General features: G+C 43.9%; 1 protein-coding gene and 1 long non-coding RNA gene across 3 annotated transcripts in view; one reads left to right on the top strand and one right to left on the bottom strand.

The window, feature by feature from the left end:
* LOC310712127 (C-signal-like) overlaps nucleotides 1-17,230 on the top strand; it is a 53,125-nt gene that overhangs the window by 28,937 nt on the left and 6,958 nt on the right. The window contains exons 1-2 of one of the 2 annotated variants that reach the window (XM_083514843.1): nucleotides 249-269; nucleotides 795-938. In XM_083514843.1, the coding sequence (XP_083370969.1) occupies nucleotides 264-269; nucleotides 795-938 (150 nt within the window). In that variant the 5' untranslated portion in view covers nucleotides 249-263. Of the gene's footprint in view, nucleotides 1-248; nucleotides 270-794; nucleotides 939-17,230 lie in introns of those variants that run through there. The other variant, XM_083514841.1, reaches the window with a different exon arrangement.
* Nucleotides 690-17,137, bottom strand: LOC310712138. The gene is made up of 2 exons (XR_014528776.1): nucleotides 17,059-17,137; nucleotides 690-945 (listed from the first exon to the last, which is right to left on the bottom strand). It is a non-coding gene; the product is annotated as an uncharacterized lncRNA (long non-coding RNA).

Here is a 17,230-nt window from a genome sequence, read left to right on the forward strand (position 1 = left end):
GGTGATGAAATGATAATAGGCTTATGGGGAAATTGAGCCCTGCTTGCTTATCACTTATTCAAATGGTAGGGTAGTACAAGTTTATGCAACATATAAGGCAGTGATCTCCCAACTTTCCCCCTGTACTGGCCTCTTGAAAATTGCTGGGGGTCTTGGAGGACCACTTAATGATTATTCTGCCTGTTGTAGCAATTGTAATGCACTGTGTTAGCAGCTGTATGGTTTTTAACTGTGCTCATACAGACACACCACAGGCCACCTGAATGAAGGTAATGGAGCACTCCTGGTCTGTGGACCACACTTTGGGAAGGAGAGGTGAAAAGAGCAGTGGTGGCTGATGTAGGTGTCTTTCCCTGCTTGATAAAGGGCATGCGTACAGCATTGGCACATTCTCAAAATCCCTTATGTGCCCACTGCTGAAGGAAGGAAGGAAGTCCTTTGGTGTTGGCTTCCTGGATGCCTTTGGACAGAGCAGAGGTTAATGTCTCCTGTTGTGCCCAGCTGCAGCTTTTTAGGGTTGGCATAGTAGTTCCACTACATTTTGAGATAGACATCCAAAATGCTTTAAAATATACACTATGAGTATATGAATCATGGCTACAGCTGCCAACTGAGTGTGGTGTGTTTCAAAGCCAGAACCTGACAGGTGCAAAGAAGCTGGAGAGATCAGGACTGAAGCTGGTTCGCAATTTTGAGCAAAGTTGTCAAGGTTTAATGTAAAGGATTACGGGCTGGTATCTCAATGCAAAAATGATATACGATCACATTGCATTGTATAAACTTCCTTTTGTTAGGTAGGAGATTGTTGGCTCATTGCTCAAAAGTGGTCACTGTTGTCTCATTGGAAGAGAAAATTGGAAGCTGGCATCTTTCCCACTCCACCTTCGCTGGGACGTTGTAAATTCAATCTGCGTGAGAAAATAACCACTTGTTCATCGGTAAGTACTTTTTTAAAAAATGCAGTGAGACTCCAGTGATCTCTCTTCCAAAGAAAACCAAACCCATTGTCCCTCCCAATATTATGATGGGTTGTATCATAGGGCTTTTTTTGCAGGGGGGGCGGTAAAAGTATTGTAATTTGAGTCCCCTGCCACACACATATGCCACAATCCCATCCTATGCAAACCATCTCCTGAGTCATGAAAGAAAAGTTTCTATTTTAATTCTGAAATTTTATTTTCGACATTTCTGAAATTATACGATGACCCATGCTGGGGGGTTTCTCATGTTATGAGGCAATGGGCAAATACAAAGGCTACTGACTCTTCTATAATCTTTTGGTTGGTTCCAGTTTAAAGGCATTGTCCTTTCAGTGTTGTTATTGTTGTTCAACATGGCTACAAACATTTTTTTCAATAGACCAATTAACAGGTTCGTTTTCTGGCCTTTTTCATTGAAAATCATGAATATTATTATTACTACCCATGTAAATGTGGTGCACAACCTTTGTATGTGCTATGAATGAATGAATGAATGAATGAATTTATTAATACGGCCATAGACCAGCGTCAACACACACAATATCACAGGTCATAAAAATATCAGAAATACAAAGGACAATATGAGTATAACAAGGATTTAAATATAAAAATTAAAATTAATTATTAGCGTGCTCCCTGTAGTTAACATTTGGGGGTTTGGTCATTATGGGATACCACTTGCTTCCTACGATTGATTGCAGACACACAGAATTTGGCTACATTTAATGTAGTCTTGGGATTCTTATCCTCTAGCAGTAGTTTTAAACTATGGAGTTCCGATTCTTTCCTGGACTTTTGCAAAACAGGTGTAATAAAAGTCAAACGTATATCCTCATAAAGACGACAACATAATAGTACATGTAGAGCAGTTTCAAATTCCAACAAGCCACAAGGGCAGACCCGTGCTGTATATGGTTTACCCTCAAATCTGCCCTGAAGTAAGGCAGAAGGGAGAACGTTGAATCTGGCGAGAGTAAAAGACCGTCTGTATTTGGGTACCTGAAGACCTGACAGATAGTTAGCTGGAGAGAAACCTCTCCTATGGTCCCTTATTGCTGGGTGTTTGATCATTTCGCTCATGTGGCATTGTAATTCTACGTCCCAGATACGCTGGTGAATTGTAGTCCTAGCTTTCTCATAGCCTGTCGCTATCAGGGTCTGTAGTGGGATCCCCAAGCCTTTGAGCTTTTCCAGCAGTGTAGCTTTCCATTTGGATTGGTAGTTATCTAATAGGGTTAAAGGTGCCAGCCCAACCGGGAAGAAAATAAGCTTTAGCCAATAATGAATCTTCAATATCCATATCCGAGTACTGATAGGAATTTGCCCAACATCCAAACGGACCGCTATGTTGGATATGCAAGAGGGTATCCCCAGCAAGCAGCGGAAAAACTTAGTTTGGAATGCCTCTAGGAGAGTAAGGTTTTTAAAGCTGCAGATCTGGGATCCATATAACAATTGTGATAGTATTTTGGCAGCAAAGACCTGGGAGGCTGCCGGTATGTATTGGCCCCCTTTCCCATAGAAGAATCTTATTAACACTTTGGTAGATCTTTCTGCATTTGCAATAGTATTATTAATCTGAAAGCGCCAGGAGCCGCTTTCCTGGAAGGTTACACCCAGGTATTTAAAGGTTGCTACCTGTTCTATTGAGCGATTGTCTAGTCTCCATTTGTGCATCCTCCTTTTTTTAGAGAACACCATGACTTTGGATTTGTTGTAGTTAATTGTTAGTTGTTCGGCGCTGCAGTATTTGGTAAAAGATCTCAGAAGTTTTCTTAATCCAACACAAGAAAAAGAAATTAAAACTGTGTCGTCTGCATATAAAAGGACCGGGAGGGGCGTACCAGCCAATTTGGGGGGATGGGCATTTTCTTTCTCCATATTTCCTACTAACGAGTTGATATAGAAGTTAAATAAAGTAGGCGCAAGGACACACCCCTGCCTGACCCCCTTTTGGATTTGGATTTCCTTGGATAGGTGGCCCTGTCGGTCACACCTTACCCGGATCCGTGTATTTTCATATAGACTGTGGATGAGATACAATAGGCGTTTGTTTATATTTGCGGCGCTTAACTTTCCCCAAAGCCTGTCCCTCGGTATTAGATCAAAAGCAGATTTGAAATCTATGAAGGCCACGTATAGGGAACCTCCTTTTCTTGATGTATATTTCTCCACAAGATGTTGGAGAACAAGGCCCTGGTCTAAGGTTGACCGATTTGCCCTAAAACCAGCCTGTGCTTCTGAAAGAATGTGGTCCACTAATTTGTCGCATCGGTGGGCAGCGTACAATTTGCTAATGATACTTAGGAGGCTGATTGGCCTGTAATTAGCCGGATCTGAACGGCTCCCTTTCTTGAATAAAGGGATGATGATTGCTAGTCCCCAGTCCTCAGGGATAGTGGCCGATTGATCTATGCTGGTAAATAGGGCAGCTAACACAGGGGCCCACCATTCAACATTAGCCTTGAGGAGTTCCGGTGTAATGTTGTCTACGCCGGGTGCTTTTCCAGGTTTAAGGGATTGGATGAGCCTATAGATCTCTTCAGTTGCTACTGGGGGCCATTTGGTGCCACTATCACTCGGAGCTGGGGGCAGGGCCTGCAGATGTTGATTTGATGTATATAAAGATAGAAAGTAAGCCTCCCAGATCCCAACTGGTATAGTATAATCAATTTCAATCAGGGAGTCTTGCCAACTTTTCGCGACTATTTCCAAAAAGTGGCTGAGTCTTTCCTTCGAGAGGCCTCTAGTAAACATTGCCACTCTCCTCTTTGGGCCTGAAGCTTTTTCTTTTTAATCAGATCTTTATATTTACGTTTGGCTTCGAACCATTTCGCAGGAAGCAAGGGTAAGTTCGCTGATTTGTAATCCCTGTACTTATTCAACAAAGAACGCTTCATAGCAATACATTCCTGATCAAACCAGGGTTTGGATTTGTTGAAGAATAAAGGTTGGCGCGATGTCTTTTTTTGGGTCAGGTGGGGTTGAAATAGTAAGATCAGATCCTGGAACAAGATTATTCTAGATTCAAAACATGGTGAATTTAAGAGATTATCTCTTCTCATGAGGAATGTGTCCGAATATAGCCTTTCAGATGTTTCGGCATTCAGCTTTTCAGACCATCTAATACGTGAGTATCTCAACTCCATGTTGGAGGACCTGGGGGCTTCAAGTTTATCGTTGCAAAATAAATCTTTTCTTGCATCCAGGAGGAGGCAGAGCGGTAAGTGATCACTATCAACCCTCTCCTCCACTTTGCACTCAAGGGCTCTATTTAGGAGATTAAATGATACCATAACATAGTCGATAGTGGAAGCTCCCACATTTGATATAAAAGTAAATTCCCCACAAGTCTCCCCATTCTTGCGCCCATTTAGTATGACCAGGTCCAGTTTGTTAGAAAGACGCAATAGGCACAGACCTGCATAATTACATCCCTTGTCTTTTGAGAGTCTGGTGGGTATAAGATGGTTTTCTTCCACGATGGGTGGCGAGTTGTGGAAGTGTGCATATAATGCTTCGTCAGACTGGCCGATTCTGGCATTAAGATCACCAGCCACTAGCACTGAAGCTGCAGGGGTTTGAGTCATCAAACCATCAATGTATGTTTCCAGCCTATGCCAGGTGTTTTTAATCAGCTGCTTGTCTCTTTGGGGGGGGGGATATACATTAATCAGTAGCAGGGTGAAGAATCTACTTTTCACTAGCAAGGCCATAGCCAGGTGTTTCAGTGTCTCTAGCTTTACTAAGGACGCCCTCAACCTTGTAGATATTAAAATGCCTAGGCCACCCTTGACTCTCCCCCCTTTAGTGCTTGGGGATCCTGTGAGGGACATTGAGGAAAAGCCGTTAACTTCTAGGTCCCCTGTGAGCCATGTCTCCTGTAAAAATACTATGTCGTAGCCTTGGATAAATTTAACAAAGGATGGATCAGCTGCCTTTTTTTGCTATCCTGCGATATTCCATGATAAAAAGCTAAGGTTGGCTTTACCAAGATCCACTCCTTGTCAATTATCTTCCAAGGTACTGTTGGAATTTACCATTCTACGTGGCAGCCGACTATCATCCTTACATGGAGAGCTGCCCAGGTGTTCTATGGTGTCAGATGGTAAATATAGAGTGTTCACATTGGTAGACACTGGGCCTTTGCTATACAAGGCCTCCTCCTGGGGGTACTCTACCTGGTTGTTGCCTAATTCCGCTTCATCTAAGTATCTCATTTTGGACCAGAAGCCTGGTGAGGTTTCCTTAGGCATGTTTTTCCTTATAGGGAGCGATGCATTGTTCTCCTTTGTGAGTTGTTCTTTCTTGATTGCAGGTAGATTAATCTCTGCCTTTATCTGAAGGTTACGTGGTCGACGAGCCGCTGAATCGAGTTCATGTGAGATGATCATTTTGGGAGGGCTCTTGCTCTTTCGATGGACATCCACCTTGGTTTCCTTATATAAGTCTTTCCCTGCCAGCTTATTTCTTAGCGTTTCTAATCTTTCTAGGATTTCAGCTTGTATTAGAGGTGGGAATGTCCAGAATTGACTAATTAAGGTATTTTCTTCGAGGGAGAAGTTGTGTGGGGGGGTACCCAGTTCGTGAGGCGACTGGTGATTATTCTGATATTCAGCTTTATTGATTTCCACCACCTTTAAATGGGTGTCTTTCTTATTTAATTTGATGAGGTGCGAGGGCGGGCCGGGCACTTTGAATAGGCGAGTCACTGTCAGGCCCACCCTTTGCAGCTTCTCCTTATTAATTAATATTTGTTTTGCGGTCGAGTCATCTTTAAATGTCAGCATCACTCGATTATACCTATTGTCATTTGGGAGAAAATCTACATTGATGACGTTACCTTGTAATAGGAGGCCTCTGAGTGCTAGGTCAATTTTTAAAAAAATATACATTCTTTGTTGGTCCAGTGAATGTAATTCTGTACGGTTGTACATAGGGCAAATAACCAATCTACTTCTGTTGAGGATCAGCGCTTGATTGTTCTGAGTTATCTTATTGCGAATGGGGGTGTTAGTCTCCACAGTAGCAGAGGAGGCTTTATCTAGTTGTTCGTTCCGATCTTTCGTTGATTGAGGGTTAGGGAATTGTGATGCGCTTGTCACTTTAGGTTGCTGGATAATGCTCTGTTTTGGGGTCACGGGTTTAGTATTCTTTGTATTTGATTCCTTTATTGTGAGATTCTCCAGGAGCTTGAATAACTTAGAAAAATTCAATTTCTTAGTTCGTGTATGACTCTTAGTCCGCCTTCCCACTTTTATGTTTTTAGGCTTCTTCTTGTGAAGTGGGTGTATTCTTTGGTGGCGATGCTTCTTTTTAGGTGGGATGTGTGTGACTCGACTGTTGGTAGACATGGGAGTGGCTCTCTTTGGGACCTTCTCTGAGATGCTGGGCTCTGTTGGAATTTCAACCGCTGGAGGGGTGTGTGTGAGATTGCTCCCTTCCTGATGAACTCTGTCAGGCTTACTAGCAGACCCACGCATTCCGTAAGAAAGTTCCTAATTGGTCCCAATTCTTTACTTATGTGCAATGGGCATTCTTTCATCATTTCATTGAAAAGCCCAATCAGGATACAGATATTGCTATCTGTGTCCCAGCAGGCTCCTTTTAGCTGACTTGGATTTTCCTCTGTTCTCGTCGCACTTGAGGGTTCCATCCTAGCCTTTTCGCTGGGGCTGGCTGCATTAACTGATCCATCCAGTTCTTGATCATGTTCTGCGAGAGTGTCGGTAGCACTGGATTGGGAGACTATCTGAGCCATCTCCATTGCCAGACTGATCCCCCCTCTCTCCTCACCAGAATCAGGTTCCTTCCCATACCATGTTCGGTCAATAGACCAGTCGTGGAGAAGTGGGGACTCGGAGCATATGGGCGTTTTTATTTTGGGCTTAAAACAATGCAAAATTTTTGTCTGCGAGGACCAATTAACAGGTTCGTTTTCTGGCCTTTTTCATTGAAAATCATGAATATTATTATTAGTACCCATCCTTCACCATAAGGTCTCAGGGCAGATTACGGCATTAAAACAACATTAAAAACAATTAAGAACAACCCACAACCGTAAAAGTAAGGTGGGTCCCAAAAACATACACCTCAGGGGTCAAAAGCCAGGGTAAAGAGGTGCATCTTTAACATTCTCCTAAAGCTGTAAGTCAGGAAAGTCAGGTTCAATTGCTAGATGTCTTAACCATTCTTGTTCTGCAGAAGAATGACAGCAGTTTTTCAGGAGTGCTATCTTGCTGAAACATCTTTCAGCTTCTACCACAGTCACTAGCAGGATGCAAACAGATCCCTAGCAATATGCACAATTAGTGCCATAAAATTAGTGGCAGGGTTGCTGTTTTTTGTTTTTTGTAAATGTGGTGCACAACCTTTGTATGTGCTATGAATGTGCTATGCCCAGCACATACAAAGGTTGTGCACCACCACCTCAGTCTCTGCTGAGCAGTAGCAAGTATCCAGGGGGTTCCAGGGTTAAGTTGTGGGTGACACAGCAATTCTTCAAACAGCTCGTGTTTATTCACAGGCCAGAACAGAACTGAACTGAAGGGTTCAGCCAGCCTGCTTATATAGAGCTCCACTAGAACGCAACAGTAACCATATTCTGTAACTATCCAATCACTGAACGTCACTTTCGACCCCTTATTTGCATATGTGGACCTGAACTATCTACATTATCCCCCTGCTGGCCCAGGGTGAGAACTGCAGTATATAACACAGGCATTTACCCAGGGTCGTGTTGCCATTGGGAATTCAAGACGTGGCACAGACTGCTGTGTATTTAAGAAATATGGTTTATTTTACTCATATTTGCACTGGAAGCTTTCAGTGGAGGGAGTGCAGAGGTTACAGCATTTGCATCACAAGAGGGGCTTGTTCTCCATGCCTCGGTCTCAGCCTGCCTTCAGCCAGCCTGCCAATATTCTGCCCCTCAGCCCCCACTTGGAGTGCGACCTATCTCCTCCTCCTCATTCCCAGAACTCCTTGTTCTAAGCTTCTGTGTAAAATGACACTTTCCCCCCATTGGCACAGCTTGCCTTCTGACGTTTTTTCAATCACAAACCTTCCTCTGTCCACAGGAACCATGACAACTCTGTTTTGCCTAGACCCAAAGATTGTTTATTTTATGTGTTGATGACATTGTTTCATATTAGCTTGCAGTCAGCTACTCTGGGCAGGCTAGTTTGCATAGGCTAAAGCCAGGAATTTCCATGTTTGGCACAGTTCAGGAGAACTGCTGCAACCTGTATTTTCCCATCCATGTCCCAAATATTATCTAAATGCTACCACATTGCTAATTTCTAACTCTAGATCTGTAACAATCCTTCCCCCCCAAGTAGACTTGAAGGTATGCTTTTGTATGTCGTCATAGGGTGGGAGCCACCAGAGTTCCTACTTGTCCCCTATACACCCCTTGTAATTATTTGTGCAAAATCTGGCAATACAGGTGGCTAATTATATAAATCACAATAAATCCTTAAAATTTCCACAGTATATCTGGTTTTCAATTATTCTGCCTGAGCACAAGACATGTTAACTCTCTGACCTATCTTCACAACCACAGAATGTTCTCTATGGCATGCTTTGCACCTGTTCTAACCACATCAGTTATCTCCTTCACATGTTTTGAACCACAGAATGTGCTCTTATCTTCTCCGTCACAGGAAACTAAAATTTAGAATTTTAAACAAAACATCAACACATGCTCTTAGTAGGCTTCTGTTTAAGGCAGGCTTCCTCAACCTCGGCCCTCCAGATGTTTTTTAAGACTACAATTCCCATCATCCCTGACCACTGGTCCTGCTAGCTAGGGATCATGGGAGTTGTAGGCCAAAAACATCTGGAGGGCCAAGGTTGAGGAAGCCTGGTTTAAGGTATATAACTAATGGGCAATTTCCACTCGGGTCAAGCATCCTGAACTAAGGTATGTAATACCTAAAACAGCCCCAAAACCCCTGTAAGTATCACATATGAGTTCTTATGCTTACATCTAAGAAGCTTTCATATACGGTAAGTGTATAGATTGTTCTAGATCTGTGGGTGCTAAATGCTTGGGTTTAATAAATTTTTAGGATTTTATTCGAACTGGTATGTTAGGACCGGTAATAGTCAGACTCATGTGTATTTAAGATGTGGATTAGCCACTGTTAATCTCCCTGGAATTAGCATATATGAAGAGATAATTAACCTAGGCACACTCCCTGGGTTGTGTATTAGACCGTGTAACCTTAGCCAAATCAACAAGTTTTAATGAAGTCAGACAGAATTCTTGGTGAGGTGACTGGGGATGAATCTCATTTGCAAATGTGTGGATTTCCTCCCTCTCTCAAGGGCTAAGTGTGAATGAATAAGTGTAAAAAGCTGGTCCTTTTTGAGGTAATGAGCTTTAGCACATCAAATGAGGGGCCCTCTTCTGGGATATAAAAGAGACCAGAACTTAGGCAAGGGGTCAGGAAAAGGGTTGGAGTTAAGAGTGATGCAACCAGTAAGCAGAGAGGAACCATTATTCTGAGTTGTGCCCTACAGTGCAAGTTACTATGGAATAAGCTGGCACGTTTTGGGGTGCTGGTGCTATGAGCCCCTCCAGTGAAAGCTCCAGGTTGTATATATGTGTAAACAAACCACATAACTTAAATACATTATAGCCTCCATTGTGCCTTATTCTTGAAGGAAACACTAACCCTGGCAAGTCGCCAATGGACATAATTAAGCAGTGATTGATGATAGCCATGCATAAATCTTGGCTATCAAATTCACACTAAAGATAAGAGTGAACAGGAGCTGTCAGCTCCTGGGAATCTGGACGGGGCTGAGCAACTTAGACCAGAGGAATCAAAATCTTGCCCCAAAGCCATGTGAGAACACTGATGGGCTTTGGTTGCACAAAAGCTTCCCTTTTTCTAATTATCTTTGAAATGGTTATAATTTGGAACAGAGAGAGGTTTCTCTGTCTGCCAGTTGAAATTTACATCTGGTGTGTGAGCTACCTTCTAGTTTTAAGAAGAGACAATCCTTAAAGGGCTGAAGGCAGATAAAAAAAAAAATTGCTTTAATTGTTTGAACAAACAAAGTTTTAAATGATCGAGGGAGTTCTGAGTGCTGAGAATTTTTATATATTTCAAAAGTTCAATCTTTCTATTTAGAAGACCAGGCAGATAGTAATCACCTTTCATGGGTGGTATAGGTAGAGCAGCAAACTGTACACTGCCACACATCCTATGCAAGGTGTCTGCATTGGCGAAGACATATTATATGGACATTACCTGTGGCAGGTAAAATAAGGCAGATTTTAGGAAATCAGACCATGATTAAGCTAACTCATAAATAAGAAAAGTAACTAGTTTATATTTTATATTTTATATATTCTAGAAAACCTAAGGCCATGCTTCATAAAACCTGGATATCAGAAAAAACAAAATTTCTCACACAAACTTAGTTTGATGCAGAATGCTGAAGAAGCAAAAAGCCATTGGTAAATGCTGCTAGGTCTTTAAGGACAGAGAAATCTGATGATCAAATTAATGCAGTGATGTGCATATAAGACCATCTTAAGAAGGAAAAAGGAGTGTTATAATCATTTTGGAAAGATATTGGGCATAAGTGTTTAGCACTTTTGACTTACATTGCTCACTTATTTATGCCAAAGTACTCATAGATTAAATTACTTCTGAAGTGGAAAAGGAGTTTGGGAACTGGTTTTTTAGACTGGCAAGGGACCCAGGTTAATCTGCCTCCATCTTTTGTTCCTTTTTAATGAGATATAAAAGTTCAGTTGTTGCCTTTGAGATTGTTTACCCAAGCACCCACTTGGAGATTTAGTGTACCAGCTATAAGATGCATGCAGTGTTGGAAGTGTTCAGCCAACCATGTGAGCACTTGACTGTTTACCAGGTGGATTACTCTGAGCAGTTTGGTCCAGGGTGTTATCAATGCTTTACTTCAGGAATAGGCAGTTGTTGCCCCCAGGAATGAGATAGGTATAAGACTCCCTCCTGATGTAATGATCCGGTGGTTCAACTCCCCATCTTTGAGGAAATGAATCCATGCATTTGGAAGAGGCATCAGATTGGAGAGGTACTTTTCAGGGCCAGCCCTCAATGTCCCTGCTCAACTGTAAGCAACAACAGAACAGGAGCCCATTTTGTCAGCATCTCTCTAGCCAAAAAGGTTGCGTTGCCCCCATCTGACTCCAAACCAGAAGGCCCAACAGAACCACTATCCCTCTTCACCATCAAGAGTCTATGGTTTGTCACCCTTTAAGTGAAGAGGTTTCTCTCATTAAAGGCAGAGTTGGCCACCCAGGTGGAGCTGCAGCTCTGTTTAACGCTCATTCTGGGGTTACCTATTTCTGGAGCGACATTTTAGCCTCCAGCTTAATGCTATTTGCGTCCTGAACTCTTGCCTTGCCTCTCTTCAATTTACCTTGTATGCATTACCAGAACCCTCCCACTCACCCGTCAACATGACATGCAGGGAGTGAGGGAACACAGGATCCTGCCCTGCTGGCCAGATCCTGCTCCCTACTCCTGCTTTAACAAATCCACTCCCTGTAACTCAAGCATACAAAATACATAAGAGACATTGCAGTGCAGTGGACATAATCCATCCTTGAATTACAGGTGGTGCAGAATGGGCCTGCCCCCATTATATTTTCTGACAGTCCCTTCAGCCCCTCTCTTGAGAAGGCTGCACAGGACTCTGATTTGGCCAAATAGGGCTTGTACACACTCACTTCTGTTTTCCTGCATTACTGTATTTCAGCACTGGACAGAGAGTTGAACCTGGATCAAGGAATCCTAGGATTAAATGCCCACTGAGCCTTTAAGGATAGACTCTCTTGGCATTGACTAGTTCCCAAGATTATCATGTGGATCAAAGCATGTTGTCTTGGAAAAAGAGCAGGATGCCTGCAACAGATGTAACACAAAGCCTACAGCCCAGAAAACAGCCCCAAATGGTCCTTTAGCATGTGATGCAGAAGTAGGGACCATTCTGTAGCATGAACAGTATGAGGAGGCAAAACTATTACACCCAGGGGAGCTGTTAAATATCTATAAGAAGAACAGCCTTCGCCAAGCTGGTGCCCTGCAGGTGCATGACTGTGCTGATTAGGGCTGCTGTGAGCTGGACTCCAAACCACCTGGAAGGCACCAACTTGAAGAAGACCATACAGTACTAGAAAAACCGAATGTCCTCCAAGAGGCTAATGATTTAAAATGTATACCCCAGCAAATGCAGGTTGTGAAACAGCAAGGTGTACACTGCAAGGTGCCTTAGTGGTTTGTGTGCATTATGTGTACATGCACCAGAGATGTGAGGCATTGACTCCCCATTCCAGTAATAAACAAACAAACAATTGAAACACAAAATAAGACATAAAACCAAAAGCTAACTGCAGTCTTGAATAATGAAAAGAGACTATGGATGCAATTTTATAACCACTTGCTGAGGCATAACTTAAGCATCATTGAACTCAGTAGAACTTGCTTCTCAGTGGACATGCGCAAGATTCTGCTGCTAATCTGCTTTCTACTTCCATCATAATTACAGGTATAAAATGTCAATGTTTGCCTTTAAGATTGGTGGTTTGAACGGTGTTGCTATGGCCACCAGTGGAGTGGCAAATATTTAATCATGTGTGTATAGTAGGGTTTTACAGGACTGGTGAAAGATGGTTGGATTTAGGCTTCTTTGAGAAACGTGTCACACAGGCTACCCCACTTTCTTAGATTTAGAATCAATGGGGACAATTGCCCAGACGTCACTCTTCACAGCCTAACAGAACAAGAGAGAAAGAGAGAGAGAAGAGAAGAGAAGAGAAGAGAAGAGAAGAGAAGAGAAGAGAAGAGAAGAGAAGAAAAGAAAAGAAAAGAAAAGAAAAGAAAAGAAAAGAAAAGAAAAGAAAAGAAAAGAAAAGAAAAGAAAAGAAAAGAAAAGAAAAGAAAAGAAAAGAAAAGAAAAGAAAAAGTTGACTTGTTCCAGGATATGCAAGGCACTATTTAAATTCTAAAGAAATTAGCCTAGAGACATATTTTAAAGAAAGGACAGATAGAGTCTGATTGTTTCATTGAAAGATTTGACAGTGACCTAGCAATGGCACCAAAAATACAGAAAACTGTCAAAAGATAGCCAAGAGCTCCTCTCTAAGTTCACTTTGCAGCTATTTCTAGTAAAAAAAAAATCTCAAAATAGAAATTAAATATGACTTATCTTTGGAAGAAAAAGTGACAGAACTGACAGGAAAGATAAAAGAACTAAAACAGCTTCTGAAGCATTTAATATGTTCATGAAGTCCAAAAAAGCCTTTTCTTAAATGGAAGAGGCTATATATTAAAGCCCAGCTTGAGTAACCGGAAAACAGATCTGAGTCCAAATTTGAAGGCCAGATGGGATGAAGAATGTCTGGAGAAACAAAATATGATGGGCTTTTCAGCAAGTTGGTTCTCGAAACAATTCCCTGAAATTTGTCTCATTGTAGATCAAATTGAACATACCCATTGAGCGCTAGCCCCAAAGCCTAAAGAAGGATTTCCCACATAGGACATAATCATGCATTCACAAACAGTGCTATAAAGGAATATCTTGAAACTCACTAGGCAAATTGACCAGATAAAGCTGAAGGGGACATAGATTGAACTTTATCAAAACTTGAAACCTATGACTGCAAAAAAGACATCCACTGTTTTTCTGCACAGCTAAACTTAGTGAGGCTAACATCAGATACAAATGTGGATTTCCTTTTATGCTGTGGTCTTCCATGACACATGCTGCTAAGAACAAGATGAGGCTGCAGATATTTTTGACTGGAGACTTAACACTCCAAAAGACAAGAAAAGAAAATGAAATGTAAAATGAAAACTGAAAATTGCAACTCCCTTGTTAGAATCGGCTGTTAAAATATACCTTGTTATTTTGGACTAATACTTGTATACTCTGCTGAGCTTTTGTCTGCAAAATAGCAGTTTTATTTATTGTACTATATATGTTTATTGTTTGTAGGGTGAGTGGGAGGTTGCCTCTGGTCTCTAGTTAAGAAAGTTTCACTGTTTATTTCTTTTTATTCCTGTTAACAGCATCTCTCCCCACTACATTTAGGGAACATTCACCAATTCATCTTCAAAAATGTTTTGCCTCCAGGTTGTGCTGTTGTAAAATGGTGATCTCTTAAACAGTGAGGTCTGGAGATGGTGAGGAGCAAAGGAGCATGGGGGAGGTTTAGATATGGTTATGAAGTGTCCATTTGTCCAGGGTGCATGGTATCAAAATGAGTTATGAACCATTTTATATACTTGGCTATAACATAGATTTAATCACACAAATTATCTCCAGCACACAACAACTTTTAAAATATGAATTGAAGCTAAAGATCGGAAAGATTAAATTGATTGGTTACAATGACATCATTGTATAAGATAAAAACATTTAGTGTAAGGGGGTTGGGTTGACTGATTAAAAGAAGACACATTTTGAGTCTTATTTTTAAAAAAACCAAAACCAAGCCAGATATACTGTTCTTATATGAAATCTATTGTGAAAACATCATGTTAACAAGAAGATACTCTTTGCCCTCTGGAAGGTTGCCGAGATGGGTGTGTCCTCCTCCTTCCTAAACAGTTCCCCCACCCACATTCTAAACAGTTAAGAGCCATTTGACAATAGATGCAACCTATTCCCAAAGGAGGTGAATGAGATCAAGATTATTGGAGATCTTCAAACAAATCCCCATTGGTTGCATCAAGCAGGATGTTGGATCATATTGCCTTCTATTCTTAGAAGATGCTTCCCCCTACTTTTTGCTTATGTACACATGGGTTGCTTAAAACAGTGGGATTATTCGGGGTGGGGTGGGGTTGGGGGGCTTGCTGTGTTTCAAGTTGCATTTGAACACTGCTGTCCAGTGAGGGGGCTGGGATGTCTTCAATTACCTATTGGGGGGTGTTGCAGGGGAGGGAAAACCAAATATACATACCTGCAATGGAGGTCCCAAATGTACACACCTTAACCTCAAAGTAGATGTAGGTTACAGTTTCAAATTGGATTTTTGTTGGGGGGAAGCAGACCTTTTATTGGGGGGGGGCGGGGCGGGACCTGAGTTGGCTATGTATTTTTATTGATTTTTATTGATTGGAGGGCAGATGCCACCCCCGGCACCCCCCCTTGGTTACGCCCATGGAAGCTGGTTTGAGGAATACACACTGAACAGAAATATATCTCACAAACTTACAGGAGGAAAGAGCAATTGTCTACAACTTCAAACACCAACAGTGGGAGCAGGTTAGAGCCCAAGTAAACAGCAACAGCCTTAGATAATATATTGCAGGGGTCAGCAAACGTTTTCAGCAGGGGGCCGGTCCACTGTTCCTCAGACCTTGTGAGGGGGTGGACTATATTTTTTTGGGGGGGGGGCGAAATGAACAAATTCCTATGCCCCACAAATAATCCAGAGATGCATTTTAAATAAAAGGACACATTCTACTCTTGTAAAAACACGCTGATTCCTGGACCGTTCACGGGCCAGATTTAGAAGACGATTGGGCTGGATCCAGCCCCCGGGCCTTAGTTTGCCTACCCATGATATATTGGCATGAGCAGCTGTTTCACCCATGCTGGGCCTATACAGGAAACTATCTTACAGTGTTTCTCCTTCTAGCTCAGTATTGTCTACACCAGTGTTTCCCAACCACTGTTCCGCGGCACACTAGTGTGCCGCGAGATGTTGCCTGGTGTGCCGCGGGAAAAATTTAAAAATTCGAAAGATTTTTTTTTTTTTAAGTCAAATTTTCGATTGGGGCGCCGTCACTAGATGACCCCTGGGGTTCCCTCCCTCCCTCCCGCTCTGCGCCTCCCTCCTCCTCCTCCTCCTCTGGGGAGGCCCTTCCTGGCTCTTGGCCAAGGCTTGGCGGCTGCCACTCACTCACTCGCTCGCCCACCCGTCCCTCCATCCCTGCACCCGGCCTCTCCCCCTCCGTCCCCGGCGCGGGGGCTGCCGGGATCCGTAGTCCCCTCACCCTTGGGCTCCGCGCCCGCGCGGGGTGTGCGAACTATGTTTCCCAGCGTGGCCTGGCGGGCCGGGCATTTTGTTTGAAGCGCTCTTCTCCCGGCCATGGAATGAGCGCGGCGGCGGCGGCCGGGCGGGCAGGGGCTCTTCCGCGCAGACCCCGCGCAGCCTGCCTGCGCCCCCGCGGAGATCGGGCGGCAGGATGGAGCCCGGGGATCCCCGCGGAGGCGGAGCGGCGGAGGCGGAGGCTGCCCCCCAGGTAGGGCTGCGTCGGGGTGTGTGTTTATTTTTGCAATGCTGCATCCGCGCCGGAGAGGATGCATCGGACCGCGGGGAGACCCCTTGGCGGGCGTGCAAGGCAATGCATGCATGCAGGCGTTGCATGGAGTGCAGTGCAATGCAATGGCAACGCGGCGCCCTGCATGCATGCATGCAACTTCCACCGGCGCTCCGGACTTGGCAGGTGAGGGGGGTCCCCAGTGGGCGGCAGAGAGAGCCGGGAGGGCGAAGGGGAGCCGGGGGGGGGAGCAGCGCTGCTCCCCGAGCCGAGCCCGGGGGGAAACTTCGGCGTCATTGCGCCGGGTGTTGGAAGCGGAGGCTGGCGGGGGCCCCTCACCTGCAAAACCTGGTCGCCTCTCATATATTTTGTGCATTGCATTCATCGCCCGCTTTCTCCTCCAAGGAGCTCCCGGGGGCGCGCGTGGTTCTCCCCGTGTTATCCTCGCAACAACAGCCCTGCAAGGTGGGTCAGGCGAGTGGCCCAAGGGAGCACCCAGGGATTGTCCTGGCCAGGTGGGGTGATTTGAACCCTGCTCTCTGCCCGGTCTTCGTCCTCATTTAGCCCCCACATGTGCATGACTGTGCATGACTGAGGTTTTCCCCCCTCGTCTTGGCTATGGTGTGAGTCTGTGCTGTTAATTAATGGGGTTCTGCCTTCGGAGAAGATGAGCCAGCCCTCAAGGAGGTGATCCCTCCCGGCGTGACGCTGCGCGCTGACGTCACGGGGCTGTAATGGTGGTGTGCCTCGAGATTTTTTTCATGAAACAAGTGTGCCTTTGCCCAAAAAAGGTTGGGAAACACTGGTCTACACTGACTAGCAGCAGCGGTTCTCCAGGATTTCAAAGAGGTTCTCTCCCAGCCATACACGAGGATGCCGGGGACTGAACGTGGGTCCTTCTGTGTGCAAAGCAGATGCTCTGCCACAGAGGCAGACCTTCCGCAAAGTGCACTTTTACACTGTTATCAAAAATCA

The sequence above is a fragment of the Podarcis liolepis genome (assembly GCF_965112155.1).
Source record: "Podarcis liolepis genome assembly, chromosome: 7".
In the NCBI taxonomy this organism is placed as follows: domain Eukaryota; kingdom Metazoa; phylum Chordata; class Lepidosauria; order Squamata; family Lacertidae; genus Podarcis; species Podarcis liolepis.